General features: G+C 34.6%; 2 protein-coding genes across 2 annotated transcripts; one reads left to right on the top strand and one right to left on the bottom strand.

The window, feature by feature from the left end:
* On the bottom strand, positions 2,168–4,532 carry LOC109325391 (pentatricopeptide repeat-containing protein At4g19890). Its single transcript, XM_019557725.1, has one exon. The coding sequence runs from the start codon at positions 4,450–4,452 to the stop codon at positions 2,341–2,343; it is 2,112 nt and encodes a 703-aa protein (XP_019413270.1). The 5' UTR covers positions 4,453–4,532; the 3' UTR covers positions 2,168–2,340.
* LOC109325390 (protein ARABIDILLO 1-like) lies at positions 3,279–18,371 on the top strand. Its single transcript, XM_019557724.1, has 13 exons — positions 3,279–3,291; positions 7,115–8,486; positions 8,654–8,812; positions 8,899–8,979; positions 9,110–9,241; positions 10,146–10,273; positions 11,581–11,668; positions 12,456–12,550; positions 15,402–15,465; positions 16,032–16,207; positions 16,802–17,023; positions 17,650–17,734; positions 17,865–18,371. The coding sequence occupies exons 2-13, from the start codon at positions 7,137–7,139 to the stop codon at positions 18,039–18,041; spliced, it is 2,757 nt and encodes a 918-aa protein (XP_019413269.1). The 5' UTR covers positions 3,279–3,291; positions 7,115–7,136; the 3' UTR covers positions 18,042–18,371.

Here is a 19,316-nt window from a genome sequence, read left to right as displayed (position 1 = left end):
CATACACTGGAGACTATTATTTCAATTATCAAAATCAACAAAAGATTGCAGCATAGCATAGTCTTACAATATTAACCTTCTTCATCACTACTATTCATCTATAATTTAACGACTTCCAAGGCATATGGATTTAGTGTATGTATAAAAGAATTGGTTCAGATGTTTTTATTCATTAATGATATGGTGTATATACATAAAAATTGATCATGTAATATTTTAATAAATCTAAATTTCTCATCATCATTAACAGTTTCGTAGATATTCTATTTACATATAACAACTTCAATTTGAATGGAATAACAAACTTTGTTACTTTGTTTTACGGTTTTAGTATGGGTAAAAGTTCTTTATAATGTTAGAATATTGTATATTTTCAAGTATTAATCATTATTGACTCTTAAATAGAAAAGTAATACACTTAAATAATAGATGATGTACTAAGACATGTAAAAACTGATATTAACAATGTATGTGGCATTTTTTGTGTGTAAAGTTTTTAACATATATTTAATATGTTATGTATCTAAGAATAAATTTTTAATATTAACAATATCTATATCTTTTATAATTGATCTCAATTTAATAAATAAAAATTCAAAGTGAGAGTGAAAAACATTACAAGAAAGTGAGAGTTGAGATAGTAATGAAATTGAAAAAACAAAGAATATTTACGAATGTTTGTTTTTTGGATGAATTAGATATCCATATAAATGAATATCCATTGGATATAATTGATAGATTCAAATTCATCCATTACTAAAATTCATCCATTACTAAAATTATCCATTAAATTATCTCCATTTAAATTCATTACCTCTTATGAATGAATTTAATTTTATTAAATTTAGATGGATTGTACATTTGTACATAATTTTGCTATCTCTAACATTCTGGGTACTCTTTGGAAGTCCACACTTCTAATGAGGATCTCAAAAAAGCATATTTTACCTTGACAAAATAGTTCACTTAACACATTGGCATGCTACCATGTTCTGATGAGCTACAAACAATAGAACAATATAGCATAGTAGAGCTCATACTTTAGTATTAAGTCTTACATAGGTTGAGTAACATGTGTAAATAATCATTTATATTGACTTGTGCAAACCCCTTCTCATAAGCTACTCTACCTAGTTGGGTTATGGCCAATCACTCTAAATTGCATGAAAGTCGATTTCAATGTCGAAGTACACGCAAATATATATAAACTTCACGTCTCAGATGTTCAATCCATTATATGAGTATATAAGTAAAAGAATGTGTATAGAAGAGTTTATAATGATTTGGACAACGCTCCCTCGCATGATGATCGATTTTGGAAAGAGTTAAACTTAATTATTCTAATACTTACTATAAAGATTGTCATTTACTTAACAAAGACCAAGTGAACAAAGTGGTGAGGATAACTTCAAAAATTTCTTTGCCATTGAATTGATCAGTAGAGAAGCACAACCAGATACAAATACTAATGTTGTGTTGAATTGTTTCTGAATTTGTAAATATGCAGTGCATTTGTATGAAACATGGTCATCTTATTCATAGAAAATAAGAAATCTTTGGGACAAGGGATAGGTCACAAAGCCATTAAAATATGCCAAAAGAGAGCCATTTCCATATAATTCAACTGCAACAAGCCATTTCTCTAATTTTAAAATGGATTCACAGACAACAAGCTTTCCCAAAATCTGAAAGTTAACTGCATATACTCTTCACTAATTTGATTTTCAACAAAATAATAAAGGGCAACCCAATGCACGAGGCTCCCACATAGCAGGGTCTCAGGAAGGTAGATATACACAGTCTTATCCCTCAAGCGGAGAGGCTGTTTCCAGGATTTGAACTCGTAACCTCATGGTCACTAAACAACAACCTTACCTGTGCGCCAAAGTCACCCTCTTCAACAGAATAATAATATAATTAATTTTCCTTTCCAATTTAAACCAGAGAGATACAGCCTTAGATGTGTCTTAGATACAGACAAGCTCATAGAATGTAATCTAACTAAAAGAGAAAAGTCATGGACAAACTTAATTCTTGCTATTGTAGACTAAAAAGAACAAAGCGAATAAAAGAACTAAGAATGAAACTATAAGGAGTGATGACTCAAACAAAGCTAAGAGTTTTGTGATTAACTTCACAAATTGAAGTTTTCAAATTTTCTAGAATTAATGTCATCACATTAACAATGTAATCCATTGCAGAATACAAGATGAACATGCCAAAAATATCACATCATCTCCAGCAAGTACAATATTGACTCCAAATACATATTCAACCAGAAAACCCGAACTATTTACTTATCCAGATGTAAGTAGGTTCCAAAGCATATCTGCAATTTTGCTATTTTGTGACTTTGATTGCTAAACGGTTTTCCTTGTGTATCCTTGAAGACAAATCAGAAACAAGAGCATACATATTGCTTTCGTAGCATGCAGTCATAAATGCTGCTAATGTTACACGATCTACGGGATTGTCCATGTCTAGTAACTTATGAAAGAACAGTGCTGCCATACCTACCTTCTTCTCACTACATAGCTTCCGGATCAGGGTATTAGCTGTCCGGATCCAGTGCTTCTTTTCCAGCCGCTCAAGAACACCCATAGCGGAGCAACTGTCATCTATCTTACAATATTCATATGCCAAAGTTATTCGAGTAACTTCACACGGGGTTAGTCCCTTTTCTATCATGGCATCATACAATGCATGAGCCTCATCCAATTTTGACTCTTTGCAAAGCCCACTTATAAGAGCACCATAAGTAATACTATCTGGTACACAACCATGGTCACTCATCCTGTGAAAAAACTTCAGAGCCAAACTTAAATTTCCGTCGCGAGAGTAGCCACCTATTATAGTTGTATAGGTTTTCTTTGTAGGGATAAGTCCAAATCTTACAGCTTCTTCAAAAAGCGTCTCCGTTTCTCTCATTCTTCTTACCCTACAGAAGGCTGCAATCAACGTGGTGTACGAATGAATGTCAGGCTGAATACCGCTCTTGACCATTTTATTGAATAACGCCAATGCTTGCATAGTATCTGCCTGTTTGCAATGTTCGGACATGAGAATAGTATAGGTAATTTTATCAGCTTCCAAGCCATTATGAAGGCCATTCTTAAGCAAATTGTAAGCCTCTTGAACCCTTCCCTTTTTACAAAGGCCATCAACAATGGCATTGTATGTACAAACATTGGGACTAAAACCTTCTTTACTCATTAGGCTCATCAAATCATATGCTCTTCCAAAATTTCCGACTTTGCAGTGCCCATCAATGAGAGTTGTGTATGTATTGGTGTTCGGGACTAATCCTTGTTCCTTCATTCGCGCCAGTAGCATTTCTGCCCGGTTCAATTTAAATTCTCTGCAATAACCACTTATCATGGCAGTATATGTAAGCACATTCGGCTTATGATTTTCACTTCTAACAAGCTTAAGAAAGAGTCTGAATGCTCTCTCAGTCCATCCTTTCTTGCAGAGACCATCAATCAATGCCGTATGTGTATACACATTAGGTTTCCAACCTTTACCAACCATCTCCTCCAACATTTCAAATGCTTGCTTGATGCTACCCCTTTTGCACAAACCTTCAATCATGGATGTGAAATTAATCAAATTTGGCTTCAACCCGATACCACTTACTTTCCGAAAATACCAAAAGGCTCGAGTTGCATAACCGTTTTCGCAAAACTTACTGATTATCAAAGTTAATGTTGCATTATCCACCACAAATCCCCTCTCAAGCATTGCACTCAACCACCTATCTGCCTCCAAAACATTACCCATTTTACAATATGCAATAACCATCAACCTATAACTAACAGAATCTGGCTCAACCCCTCTTACACACATTTCCTCAAACAAGTACTCTGCATAATCAACCAAACCCATTTCACTTGTAACCTTAATAACCCAATTGAAAATTTGATTATTGAGAACCAAACCCTGATTTTGCATTTCAATAACAATCTCAACAGCCTCTTTGACCTTCCCAATCATAGCAAAATTCTGTACCATACACTGCATCACTTCAAGGGCTCTCTCCATATTCCCATTCCCAATAAGAGATGTGGCACAAACTATATAAAGCCTCATGAAATGTTGAAACTTTGAATACCCAATTGCCCAATTGAAGAAACTGAATGAAACCATTGAACCAGCATCAGCTGCAAGTGAAGCAACAATGGTAAGTGCTTGTTCATGGGTTATGGAATCTGGGTCAATGGAAAGGTTGAAACTTTGTGGTGAAAAAACTCTCATGTGGGGTTTTTGATAGTAAGAATCACACACCAATGAGCACACCCTTTTGATCATAGACACGGGTGAAGAGGGTTGTGCTGAAGAAGAACAATAGCAGAGTGTTCTGAAGGTGTAAAACACTAAGGTGGGTGATGAAGATGAGAGTGAAAGTCTATGAAGAAAGCCATGATTTGTTCTTAGAATCAAAAGGGAGAACATGAAAAATGTGTGTTAATGGAAGCAAGGATTCAATTGAATTGAAGTAATAAACATTAGTATTATTTCAAATCCTTGATGGCGGAAGCAAATAATGTATTGCAATTATCTAAATTAATCTCTAATCGTTACATTATATAAAAATTCAAAGATCAAAATTAATGAATAGATTTAAATTATTAGATTTATTTTTATACAATAAATGACTAAGATATGGAATATGTTATTCTTTAAGTTACTTTGCATTCCCTCCCATTTATAATTGTTGGTAAGTTTTTAGTTTATAATTATGGACTTTTTATAGCTTTAAGTTTGATTGGAACAAATACACAAACTTTATGTGTATGTGAAAATATAAATAATTTATATTATCCAATATGATAAGTTATCTAAATGATATAAAATATTTATGTCATTTAGGTATACTATTGGAATGACATAAAAAGGTTGTGCCTTTGCATTCCCTCCAATATGATAACATGTTTTATTCTTATCATATGAAGTATGGAGGAAGATGACATGTCAAATATTGAGTCAATATTTGAGGATTAAGTTATATCTAATATTATTCTCATGACTTTTATGAGTGCATTTAAAGCTAAATAGGTATTTTAAATGATGATGATGATGAATAAGTGATTGATTAATATTAATTATTGTAATTAATTTAGGTTATAAAGATAGTAAGTTTTATCTACTAGAGATGAATTATTGAATTTGATTCGAAATATCGGATATCAATGTGGACTTGTTCTTGTTATCATTACGTTGAGCGGAATAGGTGTAAGTAAAAAGACAATGATAATTATTAAGTATGAAAGGAGCGAGAAGAATAATTCATACAAAGTGAAAAAGATGGGTTACTGAATTCAAGAAGATTGAATGTCCTTCCAAACTAATAGGAGGATTGTCAAGGTAGTAAAAGAAGGTTGTTTAAGGTAGAGTTTGGGTTTTACAATTAAGAATGTTAAAAAATGTTGACATGCCATCCATATTTCGGCGAGCGAACTACAAAAGAGATTTATAGTTGAAGATACAACGAGGTACATGGTAATGCCAAGAAATAAAATGAATAAATGAGTTGACATTGAACATAAATTTTATGATCCCATCGTGACTCAATAACACTATTGCATTATACCGATGTGATCTTCACATTATATAATGCATGTAAAATAAATAGGTATTGGCTCTCTTGACTTGAGATGATTGACCTAACTTCAACAAATGAGATATTTTTGTGGTATTTGCTTATATAATATTTGTTGTGCTAATTTCATATCACTAAAGAATGTCAAGGCCAATTACATAGGATACATATCCAAAAGCCAACTAAACTATGCATAAGAATCATTACTAGTATCAAACTTTATGTTGCATTCACTCATGTTGTCCTAATAAGGATAACATCGATAAAATGATTTGTTCGATGTATGTATAGGATGATCGACATATCATCTTGTGTGATCATCATTTCATCTCCACACCATATAGCACACAAAACATGGTTAAAAAATGTCACCATCATAGGTAGACCAATAGTTGATGTTCTATCCCTTGAAGCTCAAAATATTTTAAAATGAGCTATTCAAACGTTCAAAATACTTTAATTATTTAGATGATATATGGAATATTCAAAATACTTTAGATTCAGGTTTCTTCATATGATGATTTATCAACCAACGATAAGTTACATTTACATGTATTATTAACCTATTAACTCGACTCTATCTCAATCATTATCAAATCATAATTTGGTCTAAACCAAATCCAAAAAAACCACCTGATCAAGTTAAATTTGGCTAAAATCATCCAAATCAAGAATCACCCTAATCATGCTATTAACTCTCCATACTAATATTTGTAATGCATTCTACATTTACTATAGTTTTTGTTATTAATAATTCAGCATGATATGATACATATAACTGATGTACATTTTATGAGATGAAATATGAAAATGTTGTTTTTTTAGGTACCAAGGTATGTCATATTTTTTATCCAAAGAATTAATCTCTTTCGGAGAGAGCTTACACCATTAGATCAACTTTAACCTTTTGATGAACAAAGTGTTGTTGTTGTTCTTGTCCCATCATCACATCCCTTTTCCTCTCTCCTTCCTTTCCTTCAATGCTCTATTCCTCAATCACCTTCTTCTTCTTCTACCTTCCATACACAATCACACCCGTTTCCCCTCTCAATTCTCTTTTCTATCTTCCTCTGAAAAGGGTTATACTTTTTTCCCTCTCAAATCCAACAAAGTTGGTTTTTTTACTGCGTTTTGTACCTTTGGTTTTCATACAAAATTGTATGAAATGCATCTGATTTGTGTTTTCAGTATTGATAGACCCGCATAGCCTTTGCTCATAGGCTTTGAAAGGGAAAAATATGTGATATCACCTTCATATAAATTCTGGGTTTTTATCTGTTTCAATTTATCTGTTATATGCTCTCTATTTGTAGTTTCTTGCATTGTTGCTATGAGTAATCAGTAACTTTGATAAGACTAGTATGGGTTTTTTAATGAAAGGGTATGGTTTCTTATGGGGTCTTATTGTGTCAATAGTTTCTTGATTTGGGTATTTGTGGTTGTTGTTGTTGCCTTGGTGAATTAACTTGATTGTTTCAGTGTTTTTGTGAATTTGGGTTTTTGAGTTTGAAGGAGTTTGTATTGGTTTTGTTGAGATATGAGTCGTAGAGTGAGGAGGAAAGTGGCAAGGAGAAGCGAAGGGAATGTGGTGTCAGGGAGTTGCTCTGAATTTCGAGATGAGGTTTCGGATTTAGAATGCCAAGGGATTGTTGATTGGATGAGCTTACCAGATGATACAGTGATTCAGTTGTTGTCGCTTTTAAGTTATCGAGACCGAGCTAGTTTATCATCAACGTGTAGGACGTGGAGGTTTCTTGGCAGCTCACCATGTTTGTGGACTTCTCTGGATATTAGGTCTAACAGGTTTGATGCCACAATAGCATCTTCACTTGCACCTAGGTGTGTGCATCTTCAGAAGCTTAGATTTCGTGGGGCTGAGTCTGCCGATGCAATAATTCATCTCCGATCTAGGAACTTGCGTGAATTAAGTGGAGACTATTGTAGGAAGATCACTGATGCGACTCTTGCAGTTATTGGGGCTCGGCATGAGTTACTTGAGAGCCTTCAGCTTGGACCAGATTTCTGTGAGAAAATCAGCAGTGATGCTATTAAAGCAGTAGCTCATTGCTGTCCTAGATTAAATAAACTAAGGCTCTCAGGCATTAAGGACATAAATGCCGATGCTATTAATGCCTTGGCTAAGCATTGTTCAAAATTGACGGATATTGGGTTCATCGACTGTCTGAAAATTGACGAGGTTGCATTGGGAAATGTGTCATCACTTCATTTCCTTTCTGTTGCGGGGACGTCGGGCATCAAGTGGGGTGTGGTTTCCAATCTTTGGCATGAACTTCCTAACCTGATTGGATTAGATGTTTCAAGAACTGATATTAGCTCGTCTGCTGTGGCATGGTTCTTAGCCTCATCACAGAGCTTGAGGATTTTGTGTGCTTTGAATTGTCCTATCCTTGAAGGAGATACTAGCTTTTCTGCAAGTAAATATAAGAACAAGTTATTAATCTCCCCTTCTACTGATATTTTTAAAGAACTAGGTTCTCTATTTTTTAGTAATACAAACAAAGGTAAGAGTGTGTTTTTGGATTGGAGGAATTCGAAGAATAATGATAAGGAACTCAATGAAATTATACCATGGCTTGAGTGGATGCTTTCCCATACACTTTTGCGATCTGCTGAGAGCCCTCAACAGGGTCTAGATAATTTCTGGGTTGAACAAGGTGCATCACTCTTGCTTAGTCTAATGCAAAGTTCTCAAGAGGATGTTCAAGAGAGGGCAGCTACGGGTCTTGCAACTTTTGTCGTAATTGATGATGAAAATGCCAGGATTGACTGTGGAAGGGCTGAAGCAGTTATGCGTGATGGTGGCATACGCCTCCTTCTTGGCTTAGCAAAGTCATGGAGGGAAGGGCTTCAGTCCGAGGCAGCTAAGGTACTCCTCTCCCCCTTTGTGTATATATGTGGTCCATCTGATCATTTTTAGTCAACTCGTACATGTAGTAAAGTACATTGATATTTGATGCCTTTGAATGCTGTATTCAGATATCCGACTAAAGAAGAAACTGACGTAACCCATGTGTGTATATCTATTGTATGTAGGCCATTGCAAATTTGTCCGTCAATGCCAATGTGGCCAAAGCTGTTGCAGAAGAGGGTGGGATCGGTATTCTTGCTGGTCTGGCTAGGTCAACGAACAAGCTGGTGGCTGAAGAGGCTGCCGGGGGATTGTGGAACCTCTCTGTTGGAGAGGAGCACAAGGTTGGATTTTAAGTCTTATTTGATTTTTCGTTCTTGAACTTTAATACATTGTGTGAAGTAAACACTGAAGGAGGTTTCCATCGTAGGGTGCAATTGCTGAAGCTGGTGGAATACAAGCTTTAGTAGATCTTATATTCAAGTGGTCCTCTAGTGGAGATGGAGTTTTGGTTAGTTTCATTGGTTTTATGGTTTAGAACATGTTTAATGCCTTTAATATTGCTTCTTAGTTATAGTGATGGAAGTTGGTATTTTACAATTTATACAACGGTAGATTGTTTACCTTGTTTTCCTTTTCAGGAACGTGCTGCTGGTGCATTGGCTAATTTAGCAGCTGATGACAAGTGTAGTACAGAAGTAGCAGCGGCCGGAGGCGTAAATGCTCTAGTGATGCTTGCTTGTAACTGCAAATTTGAGGGAGTGCAAGAGCAGGTAATGCTACTTTCTATCTTTGCTATTGTCTGTTAAAAATACTAAAATATTTGAAGCTATCTAATTGGATGGAGAATACCTTTCCAATTAAATATTGGAGCTAATAGTAGTTTTAATATGATTTTAAAATCGTGTTCCCGATTGATAATCATTTTTTTCGTTTTTCTTGTCATCTTGTGCCAACAAGTTTGGTGGCTATCAGGTTTGTGAGTGGTGGGAGTATTTAATTTTACCTATTATTATTATTTAACTTGGTAGTTGGAAGGCTTAGCAATGCCTAAATCCCTTTGACATGGACGGTGCTATCACATTACAAGGTGGTTTTCGTGCATCTACAATATCTGTCCAATTATTGATTCTTTATTGGTTTTCCGGAGTCATACTCTCTGTCTTGTCTTTCTCATTTTGAGTAGATAATTATTTAGGCAGATAACTGGTACAAGAGTCATGGATGAGCTATTTCTATATATGGTTTTCAAAATAATGTGTGTACTTTCGTTTATATTTATGCTAATTTTAGGGCCTTTGGTCACACCTCACAAAGTTATGTTGTACTAAATTTAACTAAATTGAAAGAAAAATGGTAGTCCTTGGATATGTCATTTCAACTTCAACGGAAAATGTTGTTTCCACCGTCGCTTATCCTGGTCGATGGTTATGCGCCAAATGTTGGATAGCATACATGTCTTAGCTGTGATCTGGGCAAGTATAGCCAATGATAAGGGTGATCATGCTAAAATGTGCTTTATTGTTTTGTATGCATTGCCTTCATGGTTAATTTTGACTAAAATTGTTACCTTTTAACTTACGTGTTGAATCCTCGGTTGTTTACTTTGTCAATTCCTGCCATTTCCAATGAAGGAATTGTAGTGGAATAATAAATGTTACTACTCTCAAATATTAGGCTGCTCGTGCATTGGCTAACTTGGCTGCTCATGGAGATAGCAACACTAACAACGCTGCTGTCGGACAAGAAGCCGGTGCACTTCAGGCACTTGTTCAATTGACACGTTCTCCCCATGAGGGTGTCAGGTAATCTTCTACTAGTTCTTTACATGTGTGCGCTATGCAGCTTTTGTACTTATTGCTTTTGATGAAACTCTAGGGATTATATGGAAAAGGGAAAAAAAGATATTGAGAGAAAAAAGAGATATCGAGAGTGAATAGAAGAAACTATGTTTTACGGATGAGACATTGAGATTGTGATACAAAACACTGACCTAAAACCTCTACTAAAAAATTGTACCCCTCAACACTTCCCACAAGGTCTACAAAAAAACTAACTCAAGCAAAGGAAATATCAAGCTTAACCTTAAAATCTTGTAACTTTTGCATGGGCTTGACAAGTGTTAACTTGAATGACAGTAGAGTGGAATAAAATATGCATTGCATGAGACAAGTAGCAGGTAGAGATGGCTGGAGTGATACAAGGCTAAAGGGTTAAAAAGTCGGAAATATTCACTCTGGAAAAGGGGCTGGCCTTCTTCATGGAAGGATGCACAACCAAAGAAAACATAGGCACGCCCGGAAAACAAAAGGAATAGGAAGATGCTGCTGGAATTAATAGTGGTGAATCTCTTAGCAAAATACATTACAAAGCTCAAGATTGACCAAACAACTTCAAATACATCACGTTCACCATTTGGAAGCCATAATCAGAAAAAAAATAACTTCAAAAATGAATTTTGGTCAACCTGAAAGCTTTCAGAAGGTATGTAGAATGCTAAAATTAGGCCTGTTCCGGTGACTATATCACAGAATTAGAAGTTCAAGATAATTTGAAGTCCTTAATGCTAACAAGTTAGTGGAGTTTGTTGCGGAGTTTGGTTTTATTCATCTTTGACCTTGTGGCTATCCTTATAGAACATAGAGGCAGTCAGAACTTATCTTTGTCTGAACTCTGACCTTTGTGTCTCTGAGCCTCCTCTCCTAAAAACAAGTGTCCAAATATTTTTGAAGTTACTTGCCAGATAGAGTGTAACATTGTTATTTGATAGTTTTATCTTTATATACTCTTCAATGTTCCTCTATGGATTTGTTTAGCATGACCACACTCACCTAGTAGTGGACTTGCAGCTTGGAGCAGCGTAAAAGTTTCTTATGTTTAACTATGTTTCTTAGTGTAGAAGTAAGCAGGATCTTTTGGTAGGTAGCCTGAGATATGTAACAAATGGAATTTCCCCCAAACTATGTACACCTAGAGCTAACACCGATTTCCTTTTGTTTTTTAGGCTATTTTTTGGTTTCCCTTTAGCCCTCCCTCTCTTTGACCTGTAATCTTGTACCTTCCGAAATGTTACATTCATTCCTTTGTTGATTTGACCTTTATTATTTCACAGGCAAGAAGCTGCTGGTGCACTTTGGAATTTGTCATTTGACGATAGAAATCGAGAAGCCATTGCAGCAGCTGGTGGAGTTCAAGCCTTGGTATGTTCTTTGTTGTTATTGTTGTTGTCAAAGATCCAGAGATATGTTCTTTTTTGAGATAGCATGATAAAAGTCAAGAAAGCTTTTGAGAAAAACCGCACAGCTCTCGGTGGCCTTTTTTTATTACATAGAAACCAAATCCTTTGCAAATGCATATGAGATTTTGTTCTAAAATCTACCCTAGAATATATTCTGGCAGCTAATATCTATTTTTGCTAGGAAAATGTGACAGCTATAAACTAATCGATAGATCTTCTATCATACTCTAAACTAATCATGATTATGAGATATCTTCTCAATATTCAAATATCATATAGATATTCTTTAATAGATAATCTAAGATATTGTGAGATATTTTCGTATACTCTAACACTCACCCTTGAGCTAAAGCTTACCAAGCTTTAAGCTTGTTACAAATAATTACTTTAAAAAGGAAAATAACCAAAAAAACTATATGGGCTCCGCAAATCATGGCTGGAAAGGCGACTTAGGGATGTCGTAAAAGTCGAGGAAATCCACAATGAAGGAGATTCCAGTGTTAGGAAGATAGCAATTTTTGGAGAGATATGGTTCAAGGTTTCCCAACCATTTTCAAGTTATTTTCACAGTTTTTGAGCAGTGGTTGTGGAGATGAATAAATTCCCCCCTCTTGTTTTAACGGCGAAGAAATATCTTACGAATCTAGTAGAAATTCTTTTATAATCATTGCTTTTTTGGGAGTTAAGAAATTTGTTTTTTGATTCTTTTATATATCGTGTACCCGGCATGTGGTACGCGATTTATGCAGGTTGCTCTTGCCCAATCATGTTCTAATGCCTCCCTTGGGCTTCAAGAGAGGGCTGCTGGTGCACTCTGGGGATTGTCAGTTTCTGAAGCCAATAGGTACTTTTAAGAGTTCCATTTATACTTCATGTTGATAATATTTCTCCATTGAATCTTGGTTCTTACTATGCTTTATTTAACTCAGCATATATGACGGAGAAGACCTTTAGAGTGCTGGTTAGGAATGAAAAATTCTATCTATTTGAAAAAAATAAATACTGTGATTTTTCGTTGCTTGTTTGATTAGGCTTTTTAAAAAACGATTCTTGAAAAAAAGTAAGATTTCATGAGAACCTACATTTTCTTGCTTCTGAAAAAAAAACACTTTTTTTTGCCAAAATAGGATATAGAAAGCATCATTATTTTTTGTTTTTAATCAAAGCATCCCTTCAAATTATACAGAATGACTCCAATATCCTCACTTTTTTATTTTCAGGGTTCCTTTCATATTTCCCTTTTTTTTTCATCTTTCAAAAACTTCCTCTTCTCCTAACATAGACGATCTTCCTTATCCTTCAAAATACAAAACATGTTCAACAAATATTGCTGTCCAGGTTGATCTTTTTAGAGGCATCAAAGCTTCTGGCTGTAAGGCACAAATGATGAAATGTTATTGTGTAACACTCCAAAAGTTTAATTTTTCTTTGGAAACAAACCATACCTGCTTGCCAAATAGTTTCTTTCTTTCTTGAAGTCTCAATATCATGTTCATGTCTGTGTTTGTTGATAAAAGAGAGTGGGTCAAAATGGACACACGGTGTTAGTCCAAAGCATAATTACATAATTCTCTCATTTACCCTACGTACCACGTACCGAATTCAATGTACCGCATACCACATGTTGGGTTTGTTGTAAAGAATGTCTCATAAAATTAATGTAAAAAGCAACGAACCACATACTGAAGTGAACCACGTACCCATACAAGGTAGCTATGGTCGGCAGAATTGGTTAGATGATGGGATCAGCCTATATATATGAAATTGGAAGTAATTTTATTAATAAGGATTTAGAGATCATTGCTTTATCAATGGACATGATTTATGGCAGAACCTTATCACATCATTTGGTCCATGTAGCCGACTCCATCTAGTAAATAAGGCTTGGTTATTATTATATAGTAATTATAGATTATGTAATTAATTTGAATATACATTTTTTATCGACAGATGTTTATTGAAAAATGTTTTTTATTTCCTCTACAATAATTTTATAGGAAGAAAAATCTAATCGAAATTATTATGAAAAAGCTCTATACAATAGTTCCAATTATTCCTGTAATTAGATCTTTGGCTAAACTTTTTTCCCCATATTACACCCAAATAGCATTAAACAAATGGGCATTTAGTCTACTGAAAAAGAATTTTTCCTTCTCAGACTGATTTCATATTTTTAGGGTGATACTTATTCATTTGGATGAGTTAATGTATCTTTCTTCTGCCTTTTTGTGTTTCCTTTCATTACCCTTTCTTTTGTTCCATAGGAACTGTGGTCCTTCCTTTTATTTTTATCTTTTTTCCTTTTAACAATCTTCTCTTTCGTCTTTTTTAATAAAAAATATTACAGGGTTTTTTAATCTGTAAACCTGTTTCCATAATCCCAACGTTTGTTGTCCTATCTCTTTCGGCATGTAAATTTGATATCCTTATGATGAGCTAAATAGGAAATTTAGAAATCTTAAAATATGCTATATGTACCAGAAGTTAACCAGAAGGAAGTTTGTCATTATTTGCTATACTGGAATGGTTTGTTTGTGGTATTGAAACGTAATGCGTTGTGGATGTGTTTTGTTTCTTATCCGACAGATTGCAGCGTGCATTGGAATGCTAATCTTGTTTCATTATGAAGATATGCTCTTATGGGCCATTTCGCCATTTGGTTATTGGAATGTTTTTTCATTACTGGGGATCCCTACTTGGGATGCTAGAATCATCCCATACTGTATACAATTTTTCAATATGTGAATGTTCACAATACTTTTCTATTGTCACATCCTCACAAATGACCATCATGTCATTGTTGGTCAGAGTTGCTGCTCACCACTGATCACTATTTCCTCTGCTGGCTGCTGGAGTTCTGGCATGCGGCAGCCAGCTGTACACATCATCACTGGATTGTGGCCGGTGGTGTCGGATACTCTTGGGAATGCTTTGGTCAACTTGACACCATTATTATAATGTTATTATTCCTAAGGATATTTTCTCAAGTCTTGAACTTATTGTTCCTTAGTTACCTGGCATTCGCTTCCAATGTCAGATTTCTTCGTAGTTTTTTTACTCGAGCATTTAATAAGGAATCGCTAAGCTATGCACTTATCTTAGGAACTTCTTGCTTTATCTGAGGTGGAGTATCTCATAACCATTGTTGCCTTTGTTTCATTTTATCAAAATCTCTGGTATTTAATACTGTTGATAGTAAATGGAAAATAAATATCTTGTCATGCTTGATCAAAAATCAAGCTTGTAGATGCAAAACATTTGTTTGAGAGGTTCTGTTAACTTCTCTACCTTGAAGGCATACTTAGTTATCCAGTTAGGTGCTAATGTGAAAAATGGAATATTTGTTAAATAAACTATAAATGAATAATATAATCCATGCACGAGACGTTCAGTAAGTAGTTTTCAACAAATGGCTTTACAAAAAACAGAAAAAGAATTAGAGGACCTTTATACCACATAATTTCTCTGATATGATGAATGATTCTGGTTTAACGTAGCCTTTTGTATGCTGTTTTTCCCTTGTGTTGATGTCATCTTGAATATTCTTACTTGTAATGAAATATTTATTACATTTTGATTTTCTTTCCTTTGACTACTATATGGGTTTGAATTGTTTACATGTTCATTGCATCATTTAATTATATTTCTACACTAGATTGTACTTATGATACTTAATATTGGTCTTTTTTGCTTAGCATCGCCATTGGACGAGAAGGAGGTGTTGCATCTCTGATTTCACTGGCAAGGTCTGAAGCAGAGGTAATTTATTTCCCTGATTATCAATGTTTATAAATCTATTTTATGTTCAACGTCTATGAATATACTTGAAAAATGCAGTTAAGGTGAAATTACGGCATCAATTGTGGTTGTGAAAAAACTGTGTACCACACTATAGTGGGTTAAGGTGATGGCCAGTTACACATGCATATGTTGATTTGCTGCGAGGGTAAGGCCTGGAGGTCAAATCACCTGGAAACAATCTCTTCGCTTGCGAGAGTAAGACCACATACATCTACCCTCCCCAAACCCCACTAGGTGGGAGCCTCATACACCGAGTCGCCATTTTTTATAATATTTCATATTTGAGCCTCTATGGTGTAGTACTTTGTGTATTATAGCATGAGTTCTCGTCCCTTCATATTGTCACCGTGAAGTATTTCTCATGTCTACCCTCCCTAGACCTACTAGGTTGGAGCCTCGTAAACTGAGCCACCCTTTTTAAAGTATTTCTCATGTCATTTTTGTCTTATGAGTATATCCTTTTAGATCTTTATTGTTTATATTTGTCAAATCTATATAATACCCAAACCACTTTCCACTTTCAGGATGTTCATGAAACTGCTGCTGGAGCACTATGGAATCTCGCCTTCAACCCGGGTAATGCTCTACGAATAGTGGAGGAAGGAGGAGTTTCTGCACTTGTCGATCTTTGTTCTTCATCAGTATCAAAAATGGCCCGGTTCATGGCTGCATTGGCATTGGCTTACATGTTCGATGGGAGGTAATCAATATGATTTAAACCTATTTCCCTTTCTCTTTGACTACAGAACTATAGTTTAGCTTTGCATAATATAAAATGCATAGTAAGTGTTGGAGACTTATCCTATTACCTGTTTGTTACTTCTACCTCATCTCATCCATAAAATGAATATGTGAAGCAAACGAAAATGGAGATCTTACTGTGATATAATAAGAATGTGTTTCGTTCGGCATTAAATCAGTATGGAAAGTGCCTTTTGGAAATGTGTCTGACATGTTTGAGAAACCAGCTTATAACCATAAACTTTTTGTTGACGAAAAAAGTGGTTTTGGGGTGATCCAAAATTCTGAGATTTTTGAAAAAAATTGTTTGATTATTTTGAAATCAGTACATTTTTTCCATTTCACCCTCGCAGAATCAATTACCAAATAAGCATTATAATCTGAACAAATAACTCCATACTGTTGTATATAACTTACTATGTAATTGTAGTTTTTCTAGACAATCTAAACAAAACATATATCTTAAATTCAGCTGTTAATCAATTAAGCTGGATACAAAACTTACAGAGAGAACACTTCGCTTAATATTTGAGCACCATGATGCGTTTTGCAGAATGGATGAATTTGCATTAATAGGCAATTCATCAGAAAGCATTTCTAAGAGTGTGAACTTGGATGGAGCTAGAAGGATGGTATTGAAAAACATTGAAGCTTTTGTGCTCACGTTTTCTGATCCACAAGCATTTGCGGCTGCTGCTGCATCGTCAGCTCCTGCAGCATTAGCACAAGTTACCGAAGGGGCTCGTATTCAAGAAGCAGGACATCTGAGATGCAGGTCTTTTCTGATACTAGCAAAAGTGGCTCTTTTCATTATAGTTGTTCCTTACTACCTCAAACTTTATTTATACAGTACCATTGTCAGCCACCTGCTCGTTTCGTATTCTTGATTTTGACTTCAAAATTTAACACCGTTCTTTATATCTTCTGTTTTCTTCTTCATCTGCTTTTACTGATTAATTCACTTCAGGTATATTTAGTTAGGCATGTAGCGGATAATTTTGACCAATCATCATACTCTGTATCCTTGTTTTACAACTGTCATGAATAAAAATCGACAGAAAAGTATCGTGAAGTACATATTTAGGATGTAATGCTAGTACATATGTCTTTTTTCTCATAAGACCGGAAGGAGTTCCATAATGTAAAATCACATGATTAAGAACTCTTTGCCCTTTGATGTGTTTTGGAATAGGATTGTGTTTTATATCTTCTCTCATGCTATTCTCATGAATGTATTGCAGATGTACTGGACAGTTTTGTTATATATTTTTATTCTATGTTTCTTTGCTTTTCTATTTTTTTCCTCGTTTAATACGATATCTTATGCTTACAAGAATTCTACTTTTTATTCATTTGTTTCTTTTTTGGTGATATTACCATTTTTTTCTTTTTGTTCCGCAGCGGTGCTGAAATTGGAAGATTTGTTACTATGCTGCGAAATCCATCATCAACACTCAAAGCTTGTGCGGCTTTTGCTCTTCTCCAGGTAACTATTACAACCTGATATATCCTGTTCTCAAATCTCAATCAATATCTTGATTTTCATTCATTCTCGAAGTTTGTTTGAATTCTGACGAGATTGTATTTCGTGTGTATTGATCTCTTCCCGATTGCAGTTTACAATTCCTGGTGGACGACATGCTACACACCATGCTAGCCTCATGCAGAATGCGGGAGCAGCAAGAGTTCTTCGTGGTGCAGCTGCAGCAGCAACCGCTCCACTTGAAGCGAAAATCTTCGCCAGAATCGTCCTTCGTAATCTTGAGTATCACCAGATAGAGCATACAGTGTAAGATAAATCCAACAGTTGCTTACAATCATTTCTGAAGTCACTTAGGACTTATGGTATTTTACATGTACACAAGCGATCAACCTGTCGCATTAGAACGCTTTCGCTTACCTTGGTCTAACCGAAGCGAACGATAAATTGGAAGTGCTTAGTAAACAGCAGTTCTTAATTTGACATTTATTGCTTCCCCCTTTGTATGAATCATTTCATATTAATGCTGCAGCTGATAGGCACATTGATATAACTTTTTATGGTCTTGGTGTTTTTCTTTGCACTGTTCTTATATTACTGTAAAATTAAAAGTTAGAGCTACTTTAATAGAGATTTGTTAAAAGTTTATGTTACGCTTCGTAAAAGTTTGTTGTCATCTGGATCAGTTTCTCACCCATAAGGTAAGGGGATATACCCTTCGTTATACCACAAAAAATCTATACCCATTTATATAACTCAACCTCTCTACCATGGTATTTATTTACCAAACTTAAAAGGTTCCTTTTGGAGTGTACTTTACATGTTCTATATAACCTACATTCATGCAAAAATAATTGCTTCAATTGCTATGACCTATGACCTACCATAAAAAATCAACTAGTTAAAATAAAGTTTTTTTTTTCAAATAAAAAAGCTTCATGGATGCAACAGCAGAATTCACTTGGCATGTTGATTTTTCCAAACCTTTGTTCAAAAACGCAGAATCATGTTTATAAAGCAAAAAAGATGGATTGAATGTATTCATAACGGAAGAGTTTTTAAGATACTAAAAATGTTCCACCATAAAATATCAATATAAATCAGTATTCTTTTTGGAATAAAGACCCAATTAGGTTCATACAATTTTTTTGTCGACATTAATTTTAGGATTAAATTTGGTTTATCATAAATCTTCAAGGAATAAGTAGTGTCTTTATTATTACTATTATTGCATCATGGATAAGAAGAATGTGTATATTCATTGATTGAATGAATTCAATGAATAGAATGAATTGAATTGAGTTAAATCAAATTGAATTACAAAGAAACTAATTAATCTTTTATATAGAAAATGTAAGAGATTTAATTCTATCTAACTCCAAACTATCTTAACTATTTTACACATATTTTAATCATGAAAATTGAAAATAAAATAATTAAATGTTATATAAGACAAGTGAGTATAAACTAATTATTACACTGTACACTATTAACCCAAAATATATTTCAATAGTTAATAAATGTTTAATGAAATTTTTAAAAATTTATCCAAAAAAAAAGAACACTTGGTGCAATGGTAGATCAGAAT

This window comes from Lupinus angustifolius, chromosome LG13 (assembly GCF_001865875.1).
Source record: "Lupinus angustifolius cultivar Tanjil chromosome LG13, LupAngTanjil_v1.0, whole genome shotgun sequence".
Classification (NCBI taxonomy): Eukaryota; Viridiplantae; Streptophyta; class Magnoliopsida; order Fabales; family Fabaceae; genus Lupinus; species Lupinus angustifolius.
This window is presented reverse-complemented; position numbering and strand designations above follow the sequence as displayed.

Bases quoted from the DNA above. Each gene is read 5' to 3' on its own strand.
- LOC109325390 (XM_019557724.1), top strand. From the start codon at position 7,137: ATGAGTCGTAGAGTGAGGAGGAAAGTGGCAAGGAGAAGCGAAGGGAAT. The intron at 8,487-8,653 runs GTACTCCTCTCC...TATTGTATGTAG, and splicing joins TTCAGTCCGAGGCAGCTAAG to GCCATTGCAAATTTGTCCGT. The intron at 9,242-10,145 runs GTAATGCTACTT...CTCAAATATTAG, and splicing joins TTGAGGGAGTGCAAGAGCAG to GCTGCTCGTGCATTGGCTAA.
- LOC109325391 (XM_019557725.1), bottom strand. From the start codon at position 4,452: ATGTTCTCCCTTTTGATTCTAAGAACAAATCATGGCTTTCTTCATAGA.